Source organism: Nicotiana tabacum, chromosome 19, assembly GCF_000715075.1.
Source record: "Nicotiana tabacum cultivar K326 chromosome 19, ASM71507v2, whole genome shotgun sequence".
Classification (NCBI taxonomy): domain Eukaryota; kingdom Viridiplantae; phylum Streptophyta; class Magnoliopsida; order Solanales; family Solanaceae; genus Nicotiana; species Nicotiana tabacum.
The window spans coordinates 81,038,248-81,064,978 of record NC_134098.1 but is presented as its reverse complement, the minus strand read 5'-3'; the positions used below and the strand labels follow the sequence as shown (position 1 = coordinate 81,064,978).

Here is a 26,731-nt window from a genome sequence, read left to right as displayed (position 1 = left end):
TATTTGCCCGAAAGACTATATATATTGTACAGATGGCCACAGGTTGGCAATATGATACCGGTTAGCTACCGGGAGAGACCGTCATTGCTAGCATTTGGTTGGGTATGTCATGCATTTACATCAATATATATGTATTCACGACATACGATTACACGAGCATACCATGCATATTTTATTACTATGAGGTCGGATGTCGTCCATGGAGGCTATCAGAGTTTCAGTGTCAGATGGTATCTTTATTACCTTTTTACATCAGCTATGTATGATTCTACTTTCTGCCTTACATACCAGTACATTTTTATTCGTACTGATGTCCTATTGCCTAGGGACACTGCATTTTTGTTTCGTGCGTGCAGGTCCAGGTAGGGACTCTGATCGACCCCTCCGCTAGGATTTCGGGGTTCAGCTGTGAGTTGGTAAGCTCCACCTCTTCCTGGAGCTTTCATAGGATGGTTACTTTTGTTGTACAGTTTGGGTATAGTTGGGGCCTTATCCCGACAGTGCTTATGACACTCTTAGAGGCTATTGTGGACACAATATTCTGGGTTTCTTTTTGCTGCTTTCAGTCTCCAGCCCATAGGCTTGGCATGTATATATAGGTGTGTAGGCATGTATGTCTTCAGTCGCGGCCTCGTCAGCCAGCTAGTATTTTATTATTTTGGCTTGTCTACCTATGTTTATATGGCTTATTGTTATTCATGTCATAACCTTACGGTCCAGGCTTTAGTATTTCAGATGTTGTGCTGCCTGATTTGTTGGGCCCCCAGTCTAGTTAGCTAGTATGTTTAGTGGCTAACTCGATCGAATACAGTATCGAGTGCCAGTCGTGCCTCCCCTAGTTTGGGGCGTGACAAACTCGGTATCAGAGCAAGTCGTATCCCAGGGAGTCCACAAGCCGTGTCTAGTAGAGTCTTACTTATGGGTGTGTTGTGCACCACACTTATAATCAGGAGGCTGTGAGGCATTTAGGAATGGTTACATTTCTTTCAATTAATAGATCGTGCTATAGAGCGAAGTTATAAGAACATATGAAATCTAAATCGTGCTTTGTGTTTCCTATCTAACAGGCTACCTACGCTTAGGAGATGGCACAACGAGAGATAGGTATGGATCCGGGAGAAGGTACCAGTCGTTCCCCACCAGGTCAGAGGGATAGATTTCCCTTAGAGGCTCACAGTGAGTCTCCAGTACCCTTAGTTTCAGCTTTCCCAGCACTTGTTGGAGCCCAGGGAGATGCAGTACCCCCAGCCTCACCAGTTCCATTGGTACCTGAGGCAGCTAGAGACATAGGACCTCCAGCACCTATTATTCCCCCATCAGAGACTGGGGAGCAGGAGATGAGGGAGGCTATTCAGTTGCTGACTAGGATAGTTTCTATTCATGAGCGACAACTAGAGTCAGGAGCAGATGCCCGGAGAGATCGAATAGGAAGCTCGATGGTACGAGAGTTTCTTCACTTGGCCCCTCCATTATTTACAGGATCCAGTTCCACTGAGGATCCCCAGGAATTTATAGACCATATGTATAGAGTATTGAGGGTGATGCATGCCTCCGTCACCGAGGCTATGGAGTTGGCTTCTTTTCGACTACGTGATGTAGCCGTCCTATGGTATGAGGCATGGGAGAGATCTAGAGGACCTGATGCTCCGCCAGCAGAGTGGGAGGACTTCTCTGAGGCTTTTTAGCCCATTATTTGCCACGGGAGGTTCGGGAGGCCGTCTTGACCAGTTTCTTAGCCTAAAGCAGGGGGATATGAGTGTGAAGGGATTATAGCCATAAGTTTAATTCTTTGGCAAGGTATGCACCAGATATAGTACGTACCATGAGGGCTAGAGTTCATCATTATGTGGATGGTTTGGGGGATCATCTGATTAGAGACTGTAGGGTTGCATCCCTATCGGATGATGTAGATATTTCCCGTATACAGGCTTTCGCTCAGACTACAGAGGACCTTTCCCGTCGGATTCATGATACTCGCAGGGATAGGGAGCAGAGTAAGAGGGCTTGTACTATGGGGTCTTATAGGGAGCCACGAGTTGATTTTAGGCCCCCACTCCATCGATATCCACCTCTGTCAGCAGGTAGTTTCCCACCACAGATGCAGGGCCAGCGGTTTGATCGTTATATTCAGTCAGGACCGGGGCAGAGCTCAGGCCAGCCTGAGGGTCATCGACAGGAGTGTTCTGCACAGATGAGACAGCTTACTCCTCCATGTACTCAGTGCGGTAAGCTGCATACCGGGCAATGTAGACAGAGTTCGAGTGCATGTTTTCATTATGGGCAGACAGGATATTATATTAGCCGGTGCCCGGGGTTAGGCAGAGGTACACCAGCTCAGCCTTCAGGATTCACATCAGCCTCTTCGCCCTCAGTCCGTGCTCCCCGACCAGGTCCACAGTCTACTCAAGGCCATGGTAGGGGGAGAGGTGGAGGAGATACCTCGGGTTCTAGTGGTGGCCAGAACCGCTTTTATGCACTCACATGCCGACAAGATTCAGAGGCATCCCCAGATGTTGTCACAGGTATATTGACAATACATTCTCATGCCATTTATGCATTGATGTATCCCGGCTCTACATTTTCATATATTACTCCATTTATTGCTGGTAAGCTTGACATGAGATCTGAGTTGTTGCCACAACCAGTTGAGGTGTCTACGCCAGTTGGCAACTCTATTGTAGCTAATCATGTCTATCGAGATTGTACAGTGTTAATTAATGACCGTCCAACCTCTGTTGATTTAGTTGAATTGGTTATGCTAGACTTCGATGTTATTATGGGTATGGATTGGTTGGCAGCTTGTTATGCTAATATTGATTGTCGTGCAAAGTTGGTCCGATTTCATTTTCCTGGTGAGCCTGTCCTTGAATGGAAAGGTAATGCAGCCACGCCCAAGGGTAAGTTTATTTCATACCTTAGGGCTCGGAAGTTTATTGCTAAAGGTTGTATATACCATCTGGTTCATGTTAGGGATATAGATAAGGAGCCAGCGACTCTTCAGTCGGTTCCTATTGTGAATGAATTCCCGATGGTATTCCCTGACGAGCTTCCAGGAATTCCCCCCGAAAGGGAAATCGATTTTGCTATAGATTTGCTTTCTGATGCGCAGCCTATATCCATTCCTCCCTACAGAATGGCTCCTGCAGAGCTAAGGGAATTGAAGGAACAACTGAAGGACTTGCTCGATAAAGGCTTTATTAGGCCAAGTACATCCTCATGAGGTGCTCCGGTGCACTTTGTTCGAAAGAAAGATGGGTCCTTGCGGATGTGCATTGACTACAGGCAACTAAATAAAGTCACTATCAAGAATAAGTATCCTCTTCCATGGATTGATGACTTGTTCGACCAGTTACAAGGTGCCAAATGCTTTTCGAAGATCGACTTGCGATCCGGTTATCATCAGTTACGAGTCAGGGATATTGATATCCCCAAAATAGCATTTAGGACGAGGTATGGCCATTTTGAATTCCTTGTCATGTCTTTCGGGCTTACAAATGCCCCAACAGCCTTTATGGATCTTATGAACCGGGTATTCAAACCATTCTTGGATAAATTTGAGATTGTGTTTATTGACGACATCCTGATATATTCGCGATCGGAAGTCGAGCATGCGGACCACTTGCGAGCTGTATTGCAGACTCTCCAGGACTACAAGTTATATGCTAAATTCTCTAAATGTAAATTTTGGCTAACTTCTGTAGCTTTTCTTGGTCATGTTATTACCGGCGATGGTATCAAGGTTGATGGCCAAAAGATTGAAGCTGTGATGACTTGGCCGAGGCCCTTGAATCCGACAGAGGTTCGTAGCTTTTTAGGCTTGGCAGGGTATTACCGAAGGTTTGTGGAGGGATTTTCCTCTATCTCTGCACCATTGACGAAACTGACACATAAGGGAGCTAAGTTTCAGTGGACTGAGGCATGTGAACAAAGTTTTCAAGAACTAAAGAAAAGGCTTACTACGGCACCTGTCTTGACTCTTCCGGATGGCACCGAGGGTTATGTTGTATATTGTGATGCCTTGAGAATTGGCCTAGGTTGTGTTCTTATGCAGCATGGTAAGGTTATCGCGTACGCCTCCAGACAGTTGCGAAAACATGAACAGAACTATCCTACGCACGATCTTGAGTTAGCTGTAGTTGTATTTGCCCTAAAGATTTGGCGGCATTATCTATATGGGGTTCATATTGATGTTTTCACCGACCACCAGAGCCTTCAGTATTTATTTAAACAGAGGGAGCTGAACCTACGACAAAGAAGATGGCTAGAATTACTGAAGGACTATGATGTTGATATTTTATATCATCCCGGCAAAGCTAATATTGTTGCTGATGCCCTTAACCGGAAGTCCATGGGCAGTCTAAGCCATGTTGAAGCTGATAAGGTCAAGATGACCAAATATCTATGCCAGCTAGCTAGTTTGCAGGTGCGTTTGGTAGATGCAAAGAGTGGACGCATTCTCGTTCAGAATACGGCAAAATCTTCTTTTGTTACTGAAGTGAAAGAGCGACAACACAAGGATCCTGAGCTTATAAAACTGAGGGAAAGTATTCCACATCAGCGACAACCTTTATTTGAGCTAACTAGAGATGGAGTCCTTAGATACCAGGGCCGCTTATGTGTACCGCCAGTAGGAGAGCTTCGTGCCAAGATTCTTTCGGAGGCCCATTATTCTAGATATGCAGTTCATCCCGGAGCGACAAAGATGTATCGGGACCTTTGACAGATCTATTGGTGGAATGGAATGAAAAAAGATATCGCGGAGATGGTAGCCCAATGTCCCAACTGCCAGCAAGTTAAAGCTGAACATCAGAGGCCCGGAGGCCTAACTCAGTGTATTGAGCTTCCATTATGGAAATGGGACATGATAAATATGGACTTCATCACTGGTTTGCCTCGCACTCCATGGAGGTATGATTCTATTTGGGTAATTATTGATAGGCTTACAAAATCTGCTCATTTCCTGCCAGTCAGGACGATATATTCAGCCGAGGATTATGCCAAGCTTTACATTCGAGAGATTGTTCGCCTTTACGGAGTGCCATTATCTATTATCTCTGATCGAGGGGCTCAATTTACAGCATATTTTTGGAAATCTTTTCAGAAGGGTCTAGGCACGCAGGTAAATCTTAGCACCACTTTTCATCCGCAAACTGATGGACAGGCAGAGCGTACTATTCAGACAGTTGAGGATATGTTACGTGCCTGCGTGCTAGATTTTAAAGGAAGTTGGGATGATCATCTACCTCTCATTGAGTTCGCTTATAATAACAGCTTCCAAGCTAGTATTCAGATGGCTCCTTATGAAGCACTATACGGGCAGAAGTGTAGGTCGCCGATCGGTTGGTTCGAGGTCGGGGAAGCAGAGTTGCTAGGTCCTAACTTAGTCCAGCAAGAAATGGAAAAGGTAAAACTTATTAGAGACCGGCTGCGTACAGCACAAAGTCGGCAAAAGTCTTATGCAGATGTTCGACGACGAGACTTGGAGTTTGATGTAGAAGATTGGGTTTTCCTAAAAGTATCGCCTATGAAGGGCGTCATGCGATTTGGAAAGAAGGGGAAGCTCAGCCCCAGGTATGTTGGACCGTATAGGATTATTTGGAGGATTGGTAGGGTGGCGTACGAGCTTGATTTGCCTTTAGAATTGGAAGCAGTCCATCCTGTGTTTCATGTATCTATGTTGCGGAAGTGCATTGGAGATCCTTCACGTATTACGCCCATTGAGGATATTCACATTGCTGAAGACTTATCTTATGCAGAGGTACCAGTAGTTATTTTAGATCGGCAGGTAAGGAAGCTTTGAACTAAAGAAGTGGCTTCCGTGAAAGTGTTATGGCGAAATAACAACATAGGAAATGACCTGGGAAGCTGAGGAGGAAATGAGGAAGAAGTACCCCCACCTATTTACGACTTAAGGTGAGTCGCATTTAAATAATTGCCAATTATTTCTTTACAGCAACTTAATTGGATTTTAAATGACTTGAAAGTGCAATTTAAATTTTTTTTATTGCGAGATAGCTATACGAAGCTTAGTAGTTGGAATCTTCAGAATTTGATTTATGCTTTGCAAATGTAACAAATATAGCCTCGCAAATAACGTATTAGCGGACAAGAAATGAAACCAAGGAATTGACTTGAACCATTCGCGGACGAATGTTCTTAAGGGGGAGAGTTCTCTCTTCTCTTACGTAATATACGTAACGTGGCGTGGTTATATTAGGTATATATGATTGGGTATAGCACATTGGGAGAATAATACTGAAAATGTGTGGTAATATCAAGGAACTAAACTAAAGCTTTAAGTCAAAGGAATCCCTTAAACAAAGGTTCATGGTTAAAGAAATGGCTCGGGTAGCACCCCGCGCGTTCGGAAGGTTTAAGTTAACTTGCACCTATGGGATAAGACTAAGAGTGTATAATATGCTAAGAATAATGTGTTATGAGGTATTATAATATCACACTGGTCACATGTTAAGTTTTGGAGTCAAGCAAGTTGCGAAATAAAGGTCGGCAAAAGTTATCGTAAATTTCTCTAATAAATTTTCTAAACTTTGGGTCAAATGTATCAGATCTTTTCTCCCAATATATAAAGAGTTATGGGACCCACAACCTACCAAATCGAAGGTCTACGAGTCTAGTTTGAAACCAAAGAAATCTCACATCAAACCGACATTGGAGTAAAAGGTTATGACTGTTTTACCGCGGACTGTCCGGGCTGAAATCAGGTCGCGAACCGGGTCGGGTCAAACAAGTGGTATAAGTCAGAAAATCCGAATTTTAAGACCCCAAAATATTTCATCTTCGTCCCAAAACAGTGAGAAATCTTAAGAGAGGGTTTCATGGTATTCTTGAGTGATTAAGGTGCGTTTTTAACAATTTCTATCGTTAAAGTTTGCCCCCGTGCCTAGAAACGCAATCTCTACGCTTTGCAATCGTTTTCCCCTTCTATTAGCTGTGTTTGGAGCTATTTTTGGAAGATAGGAAATTGTTGTTCTTGCTGGTTCTTCAGGATTTATACTTGGTTTGCCAAGGTAATCATCTTGGGACTCTTTTATGATCGTTTTTACAAACTTCTACGGGCGTTTCGTCAAGTTAGGGTCATATGGCAAATCTGCCGATTTAAACTCATTTATGAACTGTTTATAGGTGCGTATAAGCTGCATATATATAGTGGTTTCGAAGCTTAGTACGTAAAGAATAACTTTCGTGAAGGAACTACAGGCATTCGGATATTCGTTGGAGAGGTATGTTAAGGCTAAGCTTCGTCCTTCCTTTTAGCACGAATTTTGGGAAATTCCTAAGACGCCAAATGTGATATTTTACTATTCTGTTGCTAGAAAGACCTTCTGTGAAAGGCATTGGTATCGTAGCTGAAGTACTTTCATGATGCTATTAGGTTGATATTCCACTCGTTCGGTTAAAAAGGGTATTCGACATCTATATATGTCATTTTGTCGGCTTTCTTAAATATATGTCCATATATATGAATTCTTATTCGTCTTTGGGTTGTGTGACTTAAAAATAAAGGCATTTAGTATTTGCGATCAGTCCTTCTTCCTTGTTAAAGTGTATTTTAAAATCTCTAAAGTGACACGTCGATTTCAAAATTTTCAAATATAATTTTTATATTTAAACTACTAAAACATTTGATTTTTTTTTTAAATACTTTTTTTACTAATTATCAAGAAATCAGGTATAAGGACTAAGTGAAGCACCTTAAGCTTTTTAAGAACATTCAGAGTTAAGTTATCTTTTCTAAAAGTCGAGTTAAGTTTTTAAACTTATTAAAAAAAGATATGAGGTTCCACGAGATATTTGTATGCGATACGAAGGTGATTATGAGATTATGAGAATAAGAGTACCAATGAGCCAAGGTTGGCTAAGTTCTCGTTATGGCCTATTATGTGCATTCAAAGTTCATATCATACATGACATATTATGCATGGACTTCGAGCTATAATCGGAGGTAAGGGGCCTATTTGCCCGAAAGACTATATATATTGTACAGAATGGCCACAGGTTGGCAATATGATACCGGTTAGCTACCGGGAGAGACTGCCATTGCTAGCATTTGGTTGGGTATGTCATGCATTTACATCAATATATATGTATTCACGACATACGATTACACGAGCATACCATGTATATTTTATTACTATGAGGTCGGATGTCGGTCATGGAGGCTATCAGAGTTTCAGTGCCAGGTGGTATCTTTATTACCTTTTTACATCAGCTATGTATGATTCTACTTTTTGCCTTACATACCAGTACATTTTTATTCGTACTGATGTCCCATTGCCAGGGGACACTGCATTTTTGTTTCGTGCGTGCAGGTCTAGGTAGGGACTCTAATCGACCCCTCCGCTAGGATTTCGGGGTTCAGCTGTGAGTTGGTAAGCTCCACCTCTTACTGGAGCTTTCATAGGATGGTTACTTTTGTTGTACAGTTTGGGTATAGTTGGGGCCTTATGCCGACAGTGCTTATGACACTCTTAGAGACTATTGTGGACACAATATTCTGGGTTTCTTTTTTTTGCTGCTTTCAGTCTCCAGCCCATAGGCTTGGCATGTATATATAGGTGTGTAGGCATGTATGTCTTCTGTCGCGGCCCCATCGGCCAGCTAGTATTTTATTATTTTGGCTTGTCTACCTATGTTTATATGGCTTATTGTTATTCATGTCATAACCTTACGGTCCAGGCTTAGTATTTCAGATGTTGTGCTGCCCGATCTGTTGGGCCCCCGGTCTAGTTAGCTAGTATGTTTAGTGGCTAACTCGATCGAATACAGTATCGAGTGCCAGTCGTGCCTCCCCTAGTTTGGGACGTGACAAACTTTTCACACTTTACACTCTCTGAAATCTCAAGCCCTAAGCAAGCACAGTGCATACCCCATTAGCTTTAAATATTCTCTCATTTCATCAAGTTAGATTCTCATCTGTTAGATCCATGTTAGATTTTTGTTCTTTCTTCTAATTTTGTGTTCTTGTTTTCTTTGATTAGTTTAGTTATTTTTAGGCCTATAAATGTCAAATGTGAAAAATTACATGAACCCTAGTTTACTGCCCGTGAAATTCAAATTGTGCGGCCGCACACATTTTTGTGCGGTTCACAGTCCCTTAACTTAGGGCTTCTGTGTGGTTGGATTGTGCGGACCACACTCAAAAATGTGCAGACCGCACTCAAAAATATGCGGTCCGCAGTGAAATTGTGCGGTCTGCAGCAAAATTGTGTGGTTCGCACTGATGAATGATCAGAGAACCCAATATTCTGAACCTGGGGCTGTGCGGCCGTACTCAAAATTGTGTGGTCCCGGCCGCACTCACTTTTGTGCGGTCCGCACTTGGCAGTGCGGCCGCACTCATTTTTGTGCGGTCCGCACTACCTCTTCTGTTTTTCCACAACTAGCCTGCAACTGTCATGCATATATTTGTGTCCTATGAACCTGATCTCTAACCGATTCTTATTGTTATGAATTGCAGACGATGGTTAGATCACGTGGTAGAGGAGATACATCAAAAAGGAGGGAAGAACCCTCCCGAGGCCGAGGCCGAGGCAAGAGTAGCCTACCACTTGCCATTTAGAGGACCATAGGCAAGAAACCAACTGCCAACAGAGTTCCTGAACCCTCCGAGACCAGTGAGTATCTCCCATCTGGGGAAGCTTCTGAGGGTAACTTCGTGCAAGCACAACCGTAAGCCCAATCACAATAAGTCCCGGGCAGATTCCACTTGGTAGATGAGTCATCTTCCGCTGCTAGTTCTTATAAAGGTTTGGAAGAGGGTAGCCCATACCTCACATGCCCCGGCTGCACCAATCAATGTTGATGATGTCCCGGACGATGGTAGAGGGGGTGATGCTACAGTGGGGGGTTTAGAGAGGTTGAGGAGAAGGGAGATGTGGGAAGGCAAATTTGTCAGCTTGACTACCTTCAACAGATTTAGGGAGTGGTGGCCCCAGAGATCGCTCACTCTTGAGCGACAATTCTTGATGAAGGATTTGGACAAGCACAAACCAAATGTCCTCAGACAATTCCAAGAGAGTAAAGGATGGAAATGGTTCAACCAAAGTGTCTTCGATGCAAATGAGCACTTGGTTAAAGAATTTTATGCCAATGTGGTTCACATTAAGAAGGGTACCAAGGTGACAAAAGTGCAAAATTTGAAAATCCGATTCGACTCCTGTGCTTTGAACTTTTATGTGGGATTTGAAGAAGTGGAGGCAGTCCAATACTTGGGAAAGCTGGCTATGGGTAATGCAGCTCGCTCGTGGCTAGCTGAGATTTTGGCTATTCGAGGATCAACACCTCAGTGGCTTACAATAGGGGTTCCCATAGTTCGGGACACCCTAAATTTTGAAGCAAAATGGTGGCAAAAATTTGTGTGCAGTCGCATTGATCCGTGCCTAAATGAGAACAACCTCCCACTTCCTCGTGCAGTCTTGGTAGCTTCGATTATGGCTGGGTATCTGATTAATGTTGGTGCCATCATGTCCACCAACATCACATTAGCTGTCCAGAAAGATAATAGATCATACCCGTACCCGAACTTCCTCACAGAATACTTCAAAGATCAAAAGGTGGAGCCGAGGCAATATGATATAGAAGTAAAGGCCAAGAAGCCTTTCTCATGGTACCACCTGCAGGGTGCTGACAACGCGAAGTTCAAAGGAAAGGCAACTACATCCGCTAGCCAGTTTGAGGAGCCAACGGTAGTAGTTACTGATTCATCTGTTAAGCCTTCCACGACAGCCGGTCGTTCCACCGGGACAGCAACTATGCCACCACTATCGTCTTCTAGACCACCAGCTTCATTATTAGTGCCAGTTTCATCCACTTATCCATAGACTGCACTGCGAGTCTCTCATACATTGGCCAGTCTCAACAACTGGATGCAGGCAGGTACTTTAAAGCCGTCTGACATATCCAGTGATGTTGCAGCAGAGTCAGTAGCCCCAGTAGCACCACAGGTACCTCTGTTAGTGGAGGAAACATCGAAGAAGATTCTTGACAACCAGAATACCATTATAGAGACTCTAGTGGCACATGGGGAGGTCATTGAGGAGTTGGGAAAGAAAATAAAGAAGATGCGAAAGTCTTAGGCATCGAAGAGGTAAGTGGACAAGTTGATAAAAGTGGTTGCCAAAATTGCATCTGCCGGAGATCTACTACTGGACTTACTTATGGAGGGAGCACCTTCATACCCAGCAGCACAGGCAGCACCAGCAGTACCAGAGGCATCACATATAGCAGCCGACCAGTTTGAGGAGCCGGTTGCGACTGGCCACACCGCTGAGGAGATGATCCAGATGCTCAGCAACCCTGTTGTCCCTCAGCCAGGTGATGATGAGATACAGCTAGAGGAGACAGAGAGTGTTGCGGATCCCATGCAGACTGAGACCACATAGGGAGTTCTCTTAACTCTCTACCCTTCCCTGTTCTTATTTTTGTTAAGCATTGGGGACAATGCTTATTTTTATTCGGGGGGTGGTCTATTTTGATTGATTGACATTGACATGTGGCCTGTAATAACTCTTATACTATTTTTTTCCTTTATCTTTACTTTCTCTTTGGTATGTATATATTCTCCTCCTTCGTTTGATGTATATATTCAGTCTCCATTATGTATATATTCATTTTACTTCGGTTTGTATATTCATTTATCTTGCTTTCCGTAGTTTATTTTGTAGCTTTTTTACTTTGTCTTTCTTAGTAGTTTAACTTCTTATTTACTTTAGTAGTTTCTTTTTGATTTGTTAGCTTTTTTTTATGTTTAAGTGATCAATAAGCCTTTGGTTTTCTTAATGCCACGGTTCTTTCTAAAGGTGGATTTTGTGTGAACCGGGTGGCTCTTCCCAACGATGGATGGCGTGACAACCTTCTTAAGGGATTGAGTCCGTTTTCTTTTATGTTTAGGCAAATATAGTAGTATTGAATAAAAGGGTCTCAAGCATGCTTCACTTGGTACTAACACATTTACCTCCGACCGTATGGTTAAAAACAAAGTTGTTGGCATAAACTAACTCTAGTTGTGACCTTTTGACTCTTGTGTTGACTTAAACAGTCATCAAGTGGTTCAGTCGAGCCATTTGTAATTCTCAATCTTAACTAGGGTTGTTGTGGGCCCTCGACTCCGTTCTCTTTAGCAATCTAGCAACGTGAAAGGGGAGGTATTGAATTGCAAGTCCAAGTTCCCGTGCTAATAGTCTAGAACTTGCCCCAAAATATTTTTCTAAGCGAAATTCTAAGTATAGCTTGGCTTGAGAAATGATTGTAGGATCTCCTTGATCCGATTTGAAGTTTGAAATCTTCTATAGCCTACCAATGTGATATCCCTAGTCAACCCATTTGAGCCTAAGCCTTTTTTTTGTTCTTTCAATAACCACGTTACAAGCCTTTATCCATTTTGTAATAACCCTCTCTTGGCACCCAATCTTTCCTTAACATTCTTAAGAAACAATTGGCAAAAATATAAGTTTGGGGGAGAGACGAGAAGCTTGAAAGTGATAAAAGGTACAAAGAAGAGAAAGAAAGGAAGAAAAGGGAAGGCAAAGAAAAGAAAGAAAGAACAAAAAGAAAAATGCCAAAAAAAAAGTGAATAAGGTAGAAAGTTGAAGGGATTCAAAGAAAACAATGATGAAAGGCATGAAGTAAATAGAAAAGGAGAAAAATGAATGTCATGACCAAGAAAGAGTGGCGTTACGTCTCTCTAGTTCCCCCGAGAAAAAAGGAATTGACTCAAAGAGTCGACAAAGTATGAGCCAAAAAAAAGAAGAAAAAATAGAGTGCTTAAGGAAAGATGAAAGCATTCTATTCCAACAAGTCCTACCTTAATCCAAAAGCCTTAATTACACCCCGTAAAAGCCCTACATGATTTCAAGTTGAGTGAGATTACATTAGTGGTGATTTACATAAAGGGCAAGCTTATGGTACTTAGAGCCGGACTTGTGACATTCTTTTGAGAGAGATAAGCGAACTTTTCAAAATTCTTGCATCGAGTGTTACATTCTAAAGTGAGATATGCTAATGGAGAGTAGATGCGAAGGAGTTTGGGATCCACAATGACCTACATGAAAGAGCGAGCTTCCTTGATGAATAATGTCAACTCTTGATGCTCTAGTGTCACATTAGAACTACTGTACTAAAAAAGTCAAATCATTGCATTGTTGATAATTCATATATGTTGTGGGTAATTATTGGTACCAATTGATGTGTGATTGATTCATCTTAGGCCAGCTGAAATATCTTTTTTTTAGTGGAGGTAAAAATTGTCTTAATTGCTTGAGGACAAGCAAAAACTTAAGTTTGGGGGAGTTGATAAATAGGGATTTTGACCGCTTATTTACTCTCTTTTACTTGCGTTTTAGCTCAAAAATACTTAAAGGTATTTCCGAGAACTAATAAAATGTGCTTTCGTGCAGGAATATTGGGAGACGAGCCAAAGAAGGCAAAATCAACTCATAAAGGAGTCAAAAATGGACAATGACCAAAACAAGGCAAAAAGGCCCACAGTGCGGACCGCACAATACTGTGTGCGGCCGCAGAACAATGAAACATCACTGTCACATGTTCTTCAGAGTATGCGGACTGCACAAATTATTGTGCGGCCACAGAAGAGGAGATTCAGAGAGTTAGTTTTTGGGCAGGCTGAAGATATGCGGACCGCACCATAATTGTGCGGCCGCAGGATGACAAGTGCGGCCGCACTCATAATTGTGCAATCCGTAGAAGAGAAGAATCAGAGAGCCATGTTCCAGTTCAAGTTCAAGTGTGCGACCGCACTCAGAATTGTACGTTCCGCATAATCAAATGAAGTGCGGCCGCATCCCACTTTTATGCGACCGCAGAAGGCCAGTTGACCAGTCAAGCTCAGAGTGCGGACCACACACATAATTGTGCGGCCGCACAACCTCCGCAGGGGCATTTTTGTTAGATATTTTCAACTTAGTATAAATAGAACGTTTTATCATTTTTAGGGTAAGTTTTATTTTGGGAGAGCACCTGAGCCATTTTTCTTTACTGTTTTGAGTAATATTGTACTTGATTAGCTTCTAAACATTAGATTTATTTTTCCCTAATCAATTATTATGTATTCTATCTTAATTTCTTCTTGTATTTCTTCATTTTTCATGAGTAGCTAAATTTCTAGCTAAGGTTGTGGCTCAACCCTAATGTGGGTACTTAATGGGTATTTGATTTAGGACTTGTTTGTGATTGGGTTAGTGATATTTAGCCTAGTTCTTGCTTGAATTCAAGAATTAATGGTTGCAAACATTGATTCATGCCTAATTGACTTAGTCTCTACTTGAGAAAGAGAGACTAAGTCTAGGAAAACTTGGCTAACAAGAAATTGGGGTGAACTCAAGAAATTGATAGCCCAAATTTAAAGGGTTGAATCTAGAGATAGTAAGACCTGACTTGAGCATTTATTACTTGTTTTGTGCAATACTCATTTGGACTTGAGAAAGCCGAATTGGGTAAAATCACTCAAACTACCGAGAGATATAGAGTGGGTAATTGCGTGTGATTGCTATATTACAACCCCGACCAATCAAACTTGCCCTAGAGTTTACAACCCATTAGGTAACCACCTAGGTGGAAGTCACGACCCTAGATCTTTTATCATTTGAAAAATAACCAAAAACAAAAATATTGTCTTCTAGTTCTATAATTGCAATCAATAGTTTAAAGTAGAAGTAGAAACAACAAACAAGAATGTGGAAGTGTAATCTAAGGCATATCGTACAATTACACTAAATATATACCTAATCCCAATTCTAACTCCCTGAGGATTCGACCCCGACTTGCGTTGGTTTTATTATTGCTTCGACCGCCTCACTACATATATTTGTGGTGTGAGTTTGGGCGACATCACTTACAAGAACAAGTGTAAAGCAGTGTGTGTTACGAAAATTAGCACCAGGCAATCACTATTATCCTTACCCTTAAAATCGGATAACAATTAAATTTGTAAGTGGTTTTAAGGATATGTGATTTCACTTGGCACAAACTGAGAAATATGAAAATTGAAGTTAGCAATTAACTGTAAAATAAAGCAAACTGACATATTATACAGCTTTGGCCCTTGAGCTAGGTTGCACTAGCACCAACTAAGTGTATTATTGAAGAGTAAGAACTGAACTACTGAATAAGAGAGCTTAAGAGAGAAAACATAATATATTGCTTTATTATGCGTGAATCTGTCCTTACAAAATGATTGGAACCCCCTTTATATAGTAGAAGAGTTTTACATATGGTACAATTCTAAATACAGAAGGAAATCTCCTGATTGGCTAATTAACCGGTCTTGACTTGATACATGTCGAGATCTCCGCCACAATCCTCGCCCGGTCACGAATTCCTCGGCTTTCTGTTATTCGACTTATCAGGCTTCCTTCGATCTTGCTAGATCTCTATCCTTCTCGGTCTCGACCTTAGCTGGTCTCAATGTCAATCGATCCCTGAATCACGAGGTAGGCAATATTTATTCATGTAACGATCCAATATAACTTGGGATTGAATCTCGGTCTGCCACCCCGGTCTCGATTAACCATACAAAATCCGGCAAGCCCGATACTGACCGTATACACATGTCTTTTTTTTCTTCTTTTTTTTAGAGAAAAGGAAAATACTTATATTAATGTTAAGTACGATCCTGAATATTACATTCCATACTAATGTCTCTTAAAACATTTAAATTACGTATACTAGCCAGCCTATTACATACATTATCCGGTAAGTGTTCATGTGCGGGGGTGAAGCTACGTTGGCCCAAGGGTGGTCAGTTGAACACCCTTCGCTTATGCTATGTATAAGGTAAAATACTTGTTATTGACTAAAAAATAAACTTTGAACAACCTTATATAACTCACTAATCATTAGTCACTAGTCAATCTTTTTAAATTTTCTGGTTTCGCTAGTGTTGACGTGAGATAAGTAACATTTGAATACGTAATCATTCTTCCTCACCAAATTATTTGGAGGAAAATCCCGAATACATTTCCATTTCATTTTCTTCCTCAATTTCTCGTGGCCTACTTTCCTCTCACCCTCCGTCAATACCAATCTTTAAACTCTCTGCAATCGAAACCCAATAAAGCGAATGTAGCAAAATTCTCGAATCAATTTGCACGCAAAATTATTTTAAACATATATGTATCTTTTCGTAAGTACAAAAAACAAATTTCATATGCTTAAGTAGATAGAAAAAACCACATAATGTTTATTCCTCCGTCTCCTTTTAGTTGTCATATTTCACTTCTTAAAATTCTTGACTAATATTTTTAAAATATATATTTTCATCTTTATTAAGATGGAAAAGATTGCAATTTGTGTAGTACTTTTTTAAAATATTAAAATTTTAATTTTTAAATATTAAAGTAATCTAATTTAATTTGACTTCCAAGAGTAATTAAATCAACTCTAAAAAGAAAAACATAGACAACAATTAAAATGGAATGGAAAAAGTAACTTCTCCAGAAATTCTAGCTCTCGTTTCTGACTTCATCAATTGCTGCCGAATTTGTACCAATCCCCTAAATCATAACCATTTACCTATTAAACCAAATGAAAAAAGAAGGTTTTGACTTCCAATTTCTAACTATCTAGATCATTGTTTTACACGTCCCAGGAAACACTTCCTGGAAACACATGCACAACACATTCCTAATTAATTTTACAAATTGAGGTGAAAATATCCAATTCTATCGTTATATTCTCTGTTTAAATCATACTATAATACAAGTTACCATTTTAGGAAAAGATCTAACTGCCCTTAACAAGAATAACACATGCTTAAGTTGGCTGACTAAGATTCAAAAGAACTTCAGGTGTTATTGAAGCGGCTATCCTTTATCCTCCAAGGGGCCACAATGATTCTGTCTTTCACGCTTCGATATATATCGTTTGACGTGCGGATGTATAATATATATAGAGAGAGAGAATGCTGATCCTGAGACGGTTGGTCTAGTTATAGCTAAATTAGACATAGTACGTCACTTCATATTTGACAAAAATCAAATATATATAACGAAAGCAAATAGTAATAGAAGGCCAATATACTAAGAATAGGATAGAACCATTATCGACTACTAGAATCTCTGCATCAGTTTAACGTGTATACGGAGACACAAACACGCCAATTGACCTACGTCAACAGAAAAAAGGAAAGCCACTAACAATTATATAATAGCACCAAACTGGAAAGAACAAAATTGACAGACAGACATTCATGTAGAATTGAAAGCAACAAAGACTAGACCCTTCAAAAACTAGAAAAGAACATACTTCAGTCCTTTTTTCTTAAACTTACACCACCAGCTATTCTATGATGATCAACCAAGCAAGCAAATGCTATATATTGCTACAACAGTATATTACCCATAAGCTAAAACCCGACTACCATAAGATAAAGAGTACGTACTTCCCACGCAAATACAACATTCTTATTTTCATAATCCCACTAATTAACTATTTTTATATTGGATTATATCTAGTGATTGTGATTATGATGACCAGGCAACTTCTCTTTGATCTTCTCCATCATACTCTTCTTCTCATGCTCATGGTGCTCTGGTGCAGTACTAGTAGACATGGCACTGGTTGTTGTTGTCGTTCCGGCACTGTGTTTGTATTGTTCTTCCTCCTTTGACTCCTTGTGCTTCCCAATGGTTAATTTCTCCTTTATCTTTTCTTTCAGCCCTTTCTTCTTCGGCCTCCTCCCACCTTGTCCGTCATCCTCTGACTGCACTCGGTAAATATTCAACAGTGTTAGATAATAATAATAATAATAATAATAATAATAAATTAGTACTACTCAAAAAGCAAGGAAGAGCTCGGACTTGGAGATTATACGTGAAAATGAATAAAATGTAATACGTGAAAAATATGTTTATTAGTAATGGACGCGTGGCTTCAAATAAAGATTATACTTGCGATATCATAAGGTAACACTGACTTACACTTAGAATAATAACAAGTTAATTTGCATTAGTAATAGTATAAAAATTCATTCTTTTCACGGTATAAGAAAACGGAATTTCATCGAGGTCTATATAGAATTCAAAGACAGAATGTATAAAGGAAAAAAAATCTAAAAAAATAAATAAATAAATCTCGTGAGGTTGAAAGGAACACATAAAAATAATAAATCAGCTTGAACAAAAAAAAGGATGAGAAGTCATGTTTGAGATGAGATATATAAGAAATCATACAGAGCTAGAGCTTGAACTGCCGGACCGGTGGAGCTCCTCCTGTTGTTGTTTCTCTTCTTGTTGTAGTTGCTGTTCTTTTCGAAGCTGTTGTTGTTGCTCCGACTGTGGCTGCTGGTGCAGTATTCCACCAACAGTCGTGGGTGCAACCCCAGAGCCGTCAGTGGTGGCAACCCCAGTCGGAGCAACCCCAGATCCGGCAGTGGTGGCAACCCCAGTAAGGTGCATGGGGTTACCATGCTCATCGGTTAGCTGCACCGGGTGTCCATATTGGTCTGTCAGCTGAATTGGATTTCCATGCTCATCACGTAAGTCCGCCATATTCTCACGAAATATATTCAAAGATAATTGAAAGGGAGATGGAACAAAACGGATATCAGTACTTCTTTCTTGTTTAGAAAAGCTAACTGGTGATTTTAAAAGGAAAACATCGTGTAAAAAACGGTGGAGCAGCAGCTGTTTCTGCATGAGTGCGTTTAATGGGATGGTCACACGTATGCAGGAATAGCATCGCTGAGATGCTTGGTGCTGCCACGTAGGAGTTTTAGGACACGTCTTTGGTCTAAAACGACAATAAAATTCAGATTGAGTCGTTTCGAAAACATCATCTTGATTCTGCTCAATTAGACCACTAGAGGACAATACGGTCCTCTATCTGTTACAACTACTAGACTTAAAAATGTATATTAGTACATCACGAACCTTCCTATGGTTAATTTTGGCAGTTTTATGTAATTTAGTTTATTATTGCAGGTCACTAACACTTCTAACAAAAAAATAGTTGCAGGGCTTAAGTAATTTTTGATGATATAAATTTCTTCAGCTTTTGTTGTACAAATATTAATTGATGAACTACTGTAAGTCGTTGCATTTTTGTTTTATTTATTATATCCAACATTCTCTTTTCTCTAAATTTAGATTGCGGTACGTGTAGCCGTGATACAGGAGTTAACCGGCTCTATCACATTTCGCGTTGCGTACATATGATATATTTGTCTTTCGAAAGCTTTATGTACCATTACTAGAGTTCAGGTATCTTGTGTTTGATTATTTTCTAGTTGAGTGCAAATAAAACTTCACTATTGTCGAGGTTACTGGCATACTAACGGACCCATACAAAAGCATGGTTCTATGCTGCAGATGCCATGAAGAAACAACTGTAGTTACTTTGCGGTAACAGTAACTAGCCTTTCGTAAATGAGGATTGAAAAAGGTGCAACTGTAACTGAATCTTGAGCACAATATTAAAGATAAAGAGATGGCCAGACAGAATATCCCACGTACAAGGGCTAAAATATCATTACATCTTTAGGCCGGCATACATATAATCGAGATACCTGCTGCAGATTAGAAGCATTTAGACCAGACAGTCTTCGGGATAATTTCATGCCCCCTTAACATGGAACAAAACAAACTTGAATGTACAAGAAAAAACTACCAACGGATACTATGCACTTTTTTGTTTTCTTTTCCTATATAATGAATTGATCATTAATCAACTTGTATTGTATTCCCAATTTCTTACATTGTATACTTTCAAAAGCTAACCTAAATTCTGGGAATCCATATCCGCCAGCAAGATCCTGACGCTTTTATGGCTCTCTACTATCCTTCCAAGGTGAGAGAGCTGACCCGTCGCATCTGCAGATTTTGGGAACAATGCAATTCACTAGTCAGAAAACGAGATTTAGATACTTTACAAGAGAAGGATCTTTGTGATTTAAATCTATCAGAACAAGGGAGAATATAATAGGCAAGAGAACATTATGATACTCCGAGATAAATTTCTTTGTGAAGACATTTTATATTGTTACCATTATCATCCACCAAGAAGCTTTACTCCTTGCTAGATCTTGACCAGAAAAAACCCTTTTTCCGGGTGGAAAGGCTCTCGGTATAGGGTTTTGTTCCCTTGGAACCAAATGAAAAATGACGCAGCAAGAAGGGCTTTCCCGAAGAGCTCTTCATGCTGGAACTTGAGCTCATCTTGAGACACCTTCCGCCACGTTCACTACTTTTCTGTCGATCAAACAGTGCAAGGCTGCCACTAAAATCACTGTCAATAATCCGATTCCTGAATCTCTTTCGAGCTTTCAAGTCCATCTGAGCTTTCATTGCTTTTTCAGACATCTTCAACGCCTGCTTCTCCCCAAAAGTACAAACAGGACAAGCTGGGTCATACTTGTTGATTTCAGGTGTCATACTCTCCAAGCACTCAGCATGAAAAACGTGGCCGCAAATTAGAACAGAAACAACAGCAAGTTCATTTGAGGCCCACGAAGATCTCTCTGTTAGCAGCTTCGTACAAATGCCACAGGCTTGGAGATCTACAGAAGGTGAACTGGAACTTCGACCACTAGCTCTGCTTACCTTGTCACGATGGAAACTCATGGATTCACTATCAAATGACCACCTTTCTCTACGAGGATTTGCAAGATCAGAGAAGGCAGGAACAGACCATCCATCTGATGATCCACCATTAGAGGCTCTTGTCGATTCATTACTCCAACCAGGGAGCACCAAGGATGATGATTCTTCAGAAATTGAGAAAGTAGGTGACTTTATCCCTGGTGTATGACTATCAGAAACTTGCCGTCCGAGCTGGTGGACAGAAGAATAGTGAGGCAAAGGAGTAGAGCTTGCAGGAAGCAGCTGACTTCTTGATGATAAAGGAGATGTAGATAATGATGAAACAGAGGGAACTGACGGAGCAGGAGAGGGGTATGGAACTGCTGATGACTCGATTGATTCTTTGACCTAATTACCAGATGAAAGGAAATCAGAAAGGTCAAAAACTTACAAAACATGTCTGGAAAGTAACTCCAGCAAAACTAATAACTGCTCTGTTCTTACCTCTGTGGAATTTCTCACAACCGATTGATCTGCAAAGGCAAGAAAACTACTGTTATTTTACGAAGTACAAACAGCATATATTGTCTACCAACAGTGCATCAGTTTTTCTTTCATGTCATATAGAACCAAAGGCCACGAAACAGAATATCCTATTCTAATATCTTGAATCTTACAGGTCCCGAAGAATAATGCAAATGATGTTCCATTTCCGACAGAATTGGCAAATTAAAATCACCAAACATCAGAACAATTGATCATCCTCAGGTCACAATCAGATTATAATAGCCTGTTTGGCCAAGCTTCTTCAAAGGCAAAAGTGTTTTTTTCCCCAAAAGTACTTTTTTTTAATTAACTTAAGGGGGGGAAAAGTGCTTTAGGGAAGAAGCAGAAGCAGTTTTGACTTTTCTTCCTACCAAAAATACCCTTGACAAAATATAGTATATAGCAAAATAATCTTATTTTATATCTAATACTTGGGATATTAATTTATAAATATTTCTTTTAATTTTTAGGAGAGCTTTCTAATATATAGTGGCTTCAGAAATAAATTCTTTTGTACTTGCTGAATAATTTTTTAATATATTTAAATTATCATAAAAGACTTAAAGTAATATTCTACTTAAATAGAATGAAAAGATTTAATTATTGTATTTAATAACAAACTTTTGAGACTATTTATTTATTTATAATATTAACTATTAAGTTAATCTATTCATGTCCTTATTCATAATTTGATACTTAAAAAGCATTTTTTTGAAAAGTTTGGCCAAACCAAATTATTGCTCAAAAGTGTTTTTCAAATTGATTAGCCAAATACAAATTGGTTTTCTCCAAAAGTATTTTTCGAAAAGCACTTTTGAAAAAAATACTTTTCAAAATAAGATAACTTTTCTAGCTTGGCCAAACAGGCTGAGAGATGTTGGGGTACAAAAAGTGACGTCTACCTTAAGACATGTAAAATAGGCCATAATATATATTAATGAGTAAATTTATGTCGAATTGAGCATGATGATTGGTTTCTAGCTTCAAACATGATTAAATGAAATCAAATGAATCAACTAATAATGTTTGAATAAGTCAATGATTTTTTATAACCAGGTATATAGAAACTATTGTCAGAACCAGTGTTTTAAAAGGCGTGGGCGTAAGGCGAGGCGTTTTACATATGCCTCAGCGAGGTGTAAGCCCCGAGGCACGGGGCGTAAGCCCCATAGGTATTTAATTTTTAATATTTTATAAAATAATATAATTACAGTAAATATTTATAAACAGGTAAAATTGCATAAAAATTGAAGAAAACTATAAATATGTGAAAAATATGTATATAGATGTGTTCCATACTCACACGCGCGCGCGCGCGCTCCATTCCCACGCTACTTACAAGCACAAGTAACTCAAGTCGAAAAGAATAAAGTTTTCTACATGGAGGAACAAAAAGGATACCTAACCTGCAATTTAAATTTTGAACTTGCTGCTATGAAGGAGAATGGAGTTCTCTTTGTATTTGTAAAAATAAAAATTGAATATTCGTTGCTTTTGGGAGATATTAGCAGACTAGCGGATAAGATAACGAATTGGGAAAGACCATAAATTAGGGCTTCAATCAATAAAAAAGGTCATGGCTTTTAAATTTAATACATTTCAGTTCCTTTTTAAAACTTGAGTAATTACAAGCTAACTTTTGAGAATTTGGGTATTATATGAAGGAATTATTCAACAAATTTTGTTTTAGTTTGATAAAGTCTCTGGGGCTTACGCCTCACTAGAAAAACGCGCCTCAAACGCCCGGGTGTACGACCCGAATTGCTGGGCGTACGCCTCTTGAGACTTTCGCATCACACTATCGCCTCGGGGCATTTTTGGTGCGCCTCACCCCGAAAACGCCTTTTAAAACACTGCACATGATAAAGAGTAATGGATTTATGTGATGCTCACTAACTGACCACGCAAACTTCCTGTCTATTGCAATTGAACACAAATTAAGACCACAGACTGTAAACTAGGAAAAAGCAAGCTAATTCATAAGCCCCATCATTACATATGAGGCTACATTTCTGTTGTATGACCGAGGGCCGGAGGACAAACCAAATTCCAGCTGCCTCCCCTCAAAATGAGTGTCAACAACATTTAATCATAGAAAAAAGGCCTGAGAAGAATTATATGCATGTCATTTCGCAAATAAAAAAATTTCAAAAATGGAAACCACACGTCTGCTTTGGATAACTCTCAAGTCCAACCAAGAGGTTTGGAGTTCAAAGGAGTAACGTGGGAAAGAGAAACTGTCGACTCCTACGCAAGAGCGCATTGGAGTTGACGATAACAAGAAAAAAAAATTGCAAGCTAAAATGGAAAATAAAAATATTCAACACCATTTCTTCCTAAAAGCTGCAGAGCATGGTCAAACAAGAGCAGAAAAAATGTATATCCAAACACAGAACCATTTAGTGGATAATCTTGCTTTTGAGATAAAAGAGGTGGGAAGAAGAGAAAAAGTACTCATCACATATCATTAGTGCCTACTCGATTACACATTCAAATAAACTCATTTATACATAGAATACAAGAATGCTTGGAGATCAAAGTCGGTGACACGATGTATCATGGCTTGATTTGCATTAAAAGAAGAACGCTTGGGAAATCAAAAGCTTCTATCGACCAAGTATTTGAACCCCAACTTGATGAAAAATAAACTGAAGCTTTTAAAACCAATTATTTATATTTGCATTAACAGAAAAATAAGGCCCAAGGACCCTTCATCTAAATCATTTAAGCTAGTGACAAGTTAATAATTTATTTTTTTTGCAGGATGAATGAGAGCCCAGATTTTGTCATGACGAAAACCAGCTCATCTCTCTCCATGACCATTAAATCTTAGGTTTGGATATCTCAGACACCACTGACCTCCCTTAAATTTAAATAGCATCTCATACAACCCAAAACAACATAAAACAAGAAAATCATTTTAAAATTTCTTTCAGAATTTCCTGCAAAAGCAGACCTCTACCACATCTATTCACTTCAGCTCTCTCCTTATGGAGTGCAAAAATCAGGTCTAGGACTATATTATCCTTTCATCCAATCCACCAGAACATATCAATCTAAATGATCATTTTTCACAAGAGAACTCAAGGTTGTAACTTTCAACCGACTTATTTATTTGCTTTACTAAGACTGATGAAATATATCTACTTATAGTTCCACACTCCACCAACATATGACAAATTTTTCCTCCCAAACACCAATCTCATGATGCAGACATGGAATTAAACGTCCAATTTCATGCACTTAAAGGAGAGAAAGCGTTGTAATTCACAAAGAAAGGAAAAAACGGAAAGCGAGCTCTTCAATATACAGTCAGTATGATCACATAGCATCAGGTATTAGCACCTACAATCAAGCTTAGTGAAGAGAGAGCCATGTTGATGTTTACCAGATAGAGGAAGCGTTGAGTTCACCGTGTTGCAATCAGAATCTGGTGACTTCTGTAACGCAAGTGATCGGAAACTATCCAATGGACTACCCTCTTCAGATGCATATAGAGTTTCTAGTGTTGTTCCAGATTTAAACTCTGATCTATCATTTCCAACAACTCCATCAGAAGACCAATTGACTGATGTCTCCTCCCCAGCAACACGTCCCCGGTTATCCCAACGAAAGCTCCACGAAGGCGAGTACCGGACATTCCTCTGCAAACTTTCACTGGTTGATCCATTTATAACCGCTCTATCTCTAGCAGCAACACAACAAGCTGAACCCATGCTTTCTTAGACACAAAATGTGAAATTCATAGGCAGCTAAAGAGTCACATCAATGATAATACCAGCACGTTCACTAGACGATGAAAATTGGAGATATTAATTTTCTGCAACAATAAAAACCAATGAAGTCAGAACTCACAAAAAACTATCGACACAAATTATTGACATGCACAACTTGTAATTGCACATTATGTCTTCACTGCATAATCCTTTTGGTAGACAAAAAAAAAAGAACAAGAAATATCAATGAAAACAAAGAACAAAGAAAATGATTCCAGACATGCTGCTTCAATACATTTTATATTACCTTGACAATTTCAAGGCAATTCAAGCTCCTACTCTTCGCCCTCACAACAGAACATCCTATAACTATCTGGTGGCATTTTACAGACTAAAATTCAAGACCTTACCCTCCGAACTCCGACAAATCACTCTGGTCAGCAACAATCCTACATAGATCACTCGCCCAAATATGTTTCCCTTCCAACACAATACTTGTGATCTATATAGTACCCTACGCGCACTGCAAATGCTGTGAATCTGGGTACACTCCTTAGAGATAAAATGCTTTACGGAAAAGCCAATATAAAATTGCATGTGCTGCAATAAGTTTACAGTTTTGGAATAAGGATGTTCAATTTCTTGCTCAAAATCAGACAGCAATTCTCAATACAACATTTACCAAATCTGATAAAGCAGTGAGTTCTCTCGAATACACTTATTAAAAATAAAATTGCAAAAAAAAGTACCATATGCAATAAATACAGCTCAAACGATCCCTATAACCCCTTGAAGATTTATTTCACAAGAAAAAAAAAATTAAAAAAAGAAACAAAACCTAAGAAATAAGACAAACAGAAGAGCTAAAATCGATTTCATTTATTTCATTTGCTACTTTATCGGGGAAAGTATTACTGGAATCAAAACCAGTCGCAAAAACCCTAAAAGTAAGTACCAAACACTACAGAGGTCACAGAGATCCGAAATGAAAGCCGAAAAAAACAGTAATTACCAAAAAAAAAAACACTAATTTTCAATAAAACCCTCAGAATTTAGATAATATCATATAGACTCAATTTATACAACTCAAATAAGTAAACAATCAAATAAATAAATATAGCTATTAATAATACAACGCCGTCATTATAAATATTAAATTGCTGTGTACAAACAAAACGGCGTGTTTATACATACCGTTTCACCGTCCGGCGGCCGTCGAACAAGGAGAAGTGAGAAACAGTGAAGGGAGTTTTTAGGTGGGAATGAGGGCAAGGTGTGAGAGATATGTAGAGAAAGAGAAAAAAAGGTGAAGAGTGAGAAAAGGTTCTGATTCTTCTTCTGTTGAGTTGCAGAGGAAAGAGAAAATGAGGAGTGAGGTCGTTTTAGACGGCTAGTTTTGCAATTCCGTCAATTATATCACTTTCTGCCGTGAAGAATCAACGTTTGTTTTCACGGCGTTAAATTGAGACGTCTCAGTGGCTCTGCTTTTGTTTCTTATGTTTGTTAAAGTTACCCTTTTTTAAAAACACTTTAATTTCCCGACTGGCGAAAACAACTGTAAAACAAATGTTATGGTAAGTGGTGTTGATTGTAGTTGTACATCGCTTTTAAGTTGTTGTACCTTTATGGTTTAGTTATTCTTTATTTTGAAAATTTGTCAGAAGGGGACTGTGAAAAGGGAGAGCTTTAAGACTTTAAAGTGATTTCTTATGTCGTACGCGGAGTGCGCAGTACGCATTCCATGCTTTTCGAGTCAGAAGAAAGTATCATAAATTTGAGAAAATTAATTTTGGGATTGATTCCTTAACTTTGTCATGTGAGTAGCATATTCATCAATAAATTGCAACTAATTGTAAGATTGACTCTTTAATTAATGGAATCTACAATTTTTAGGACACATTGACTTGCTGCTTTAAA

The 26,731-nt window shown here is 39.5% G+C and overlaps 2 protein-coding genes across 3 annotated transcripts; both read right to left on the bottom strand.

The window, feature by feature from the left end:
• Positions 1–17,153: 17,153 nt before the first annotated feature.
• LOC107801698 (uncharacterized) lies at positions 17,154–18,610 on the bottom strand. The gene is made up of 2 exons (XM_016625068.2): positions 18,207–18,610; positions 17,154–17,737 (listed from the first exon to the last, which is right to left on the bottom strand). The coding sequence occupies exons 1-2, from the start codon at positions 18,522–18,524 to the stop codon at positions 17,486–17,488; spliced, it is 570 nt and encodes a 189-aa protein (XP_016480554.1). The 5' UTR covers positions 18,525–18,610; the 3' UTR covers positions 17,154–17,485.
• An 867-nt stretch (positions 18,611–19,477) lies between these two features.
• LOC107801689 (uncharacterized) lies at positions 19,478–26,167 on the bottom strand. 2 transcript variants are annotated; one of them, XM_016625057.2, is made up of 5 exons: positions 26,009–26,166; positions 24,487–24,918; positions 21,057–21,085; positions 20,018–20,960; positions 19,478–19,844 (listed from the first exon to the last, which is right to left on the bottom strand). In XM_016625057.2, the coding sequence occupies exons 2-4, from the start codon at positions 24,812–24,814 to the stop codon at positions 20,040–20,042; spliced, it is 1,278 nt and encodes a 425-aa protein (XP_016480543.2). In that variant the 5' UTR covers positions 24,815–24,918; positions 26,009–26,166; the 3' UTR covers positions 19,478–19,844; positions 20,018–20,039. The 2 variants fall into 2 exon arrangements, with proteins under 2 accessions (XP_016480543.2, XP_075094179.1); XM_075238078.1 differs by having other exon boundaries at positions 19,478–20,960; positions 26,009–26,167.
• Between the last annotated feature and the right edge of the window lie 564 nt (positions 26,168–26,731).

What these genes read in the sequence shown, in the direction of transcription:
- LOC107801698 (XM_016625068.2), bottom strand. Translation starts at nt 18,524, where the DNA reads ATGGCGGACTTACGTGATGAGCATGGAAATCCAATTCAGCTGACAGAC. An exon ending in GCAGTTCAAGCTCTAGCTCT is followed by an intron (nt 17,738 to 18,206) that starts GTATGATTTCTT and finishes TACCGAGTGCAG; the next exon opens with TCAGAGGATGACGGACAAGG.
- LOC107801689 (XM_075238078.1), bottom strand. Translation starts at nt 24,814, where the DNA reads ATGGGTTCAGCTTGTTGTGTTGCTGCTAGAGATAGAGCGGTTATAAAT. An exon ending in CTCAACGCTTCCTCTATCTG is followed by an intron (nt 21,086 to 24,486) that starts GTAAACATCAAC and finishes TTGCCTTTGCAG; the next exon opens with ATCAATCGGTTGTGAGAAAT. An exon ending in TTGTGAGAAATTCCACAGAG is followed by an intron (nt 20,961 to 21,056) that starts GTAAGAACAGAG and finishes TCTGGTAATTAG; the next exon opens with GTCAAAGAATCAATCGAGTC.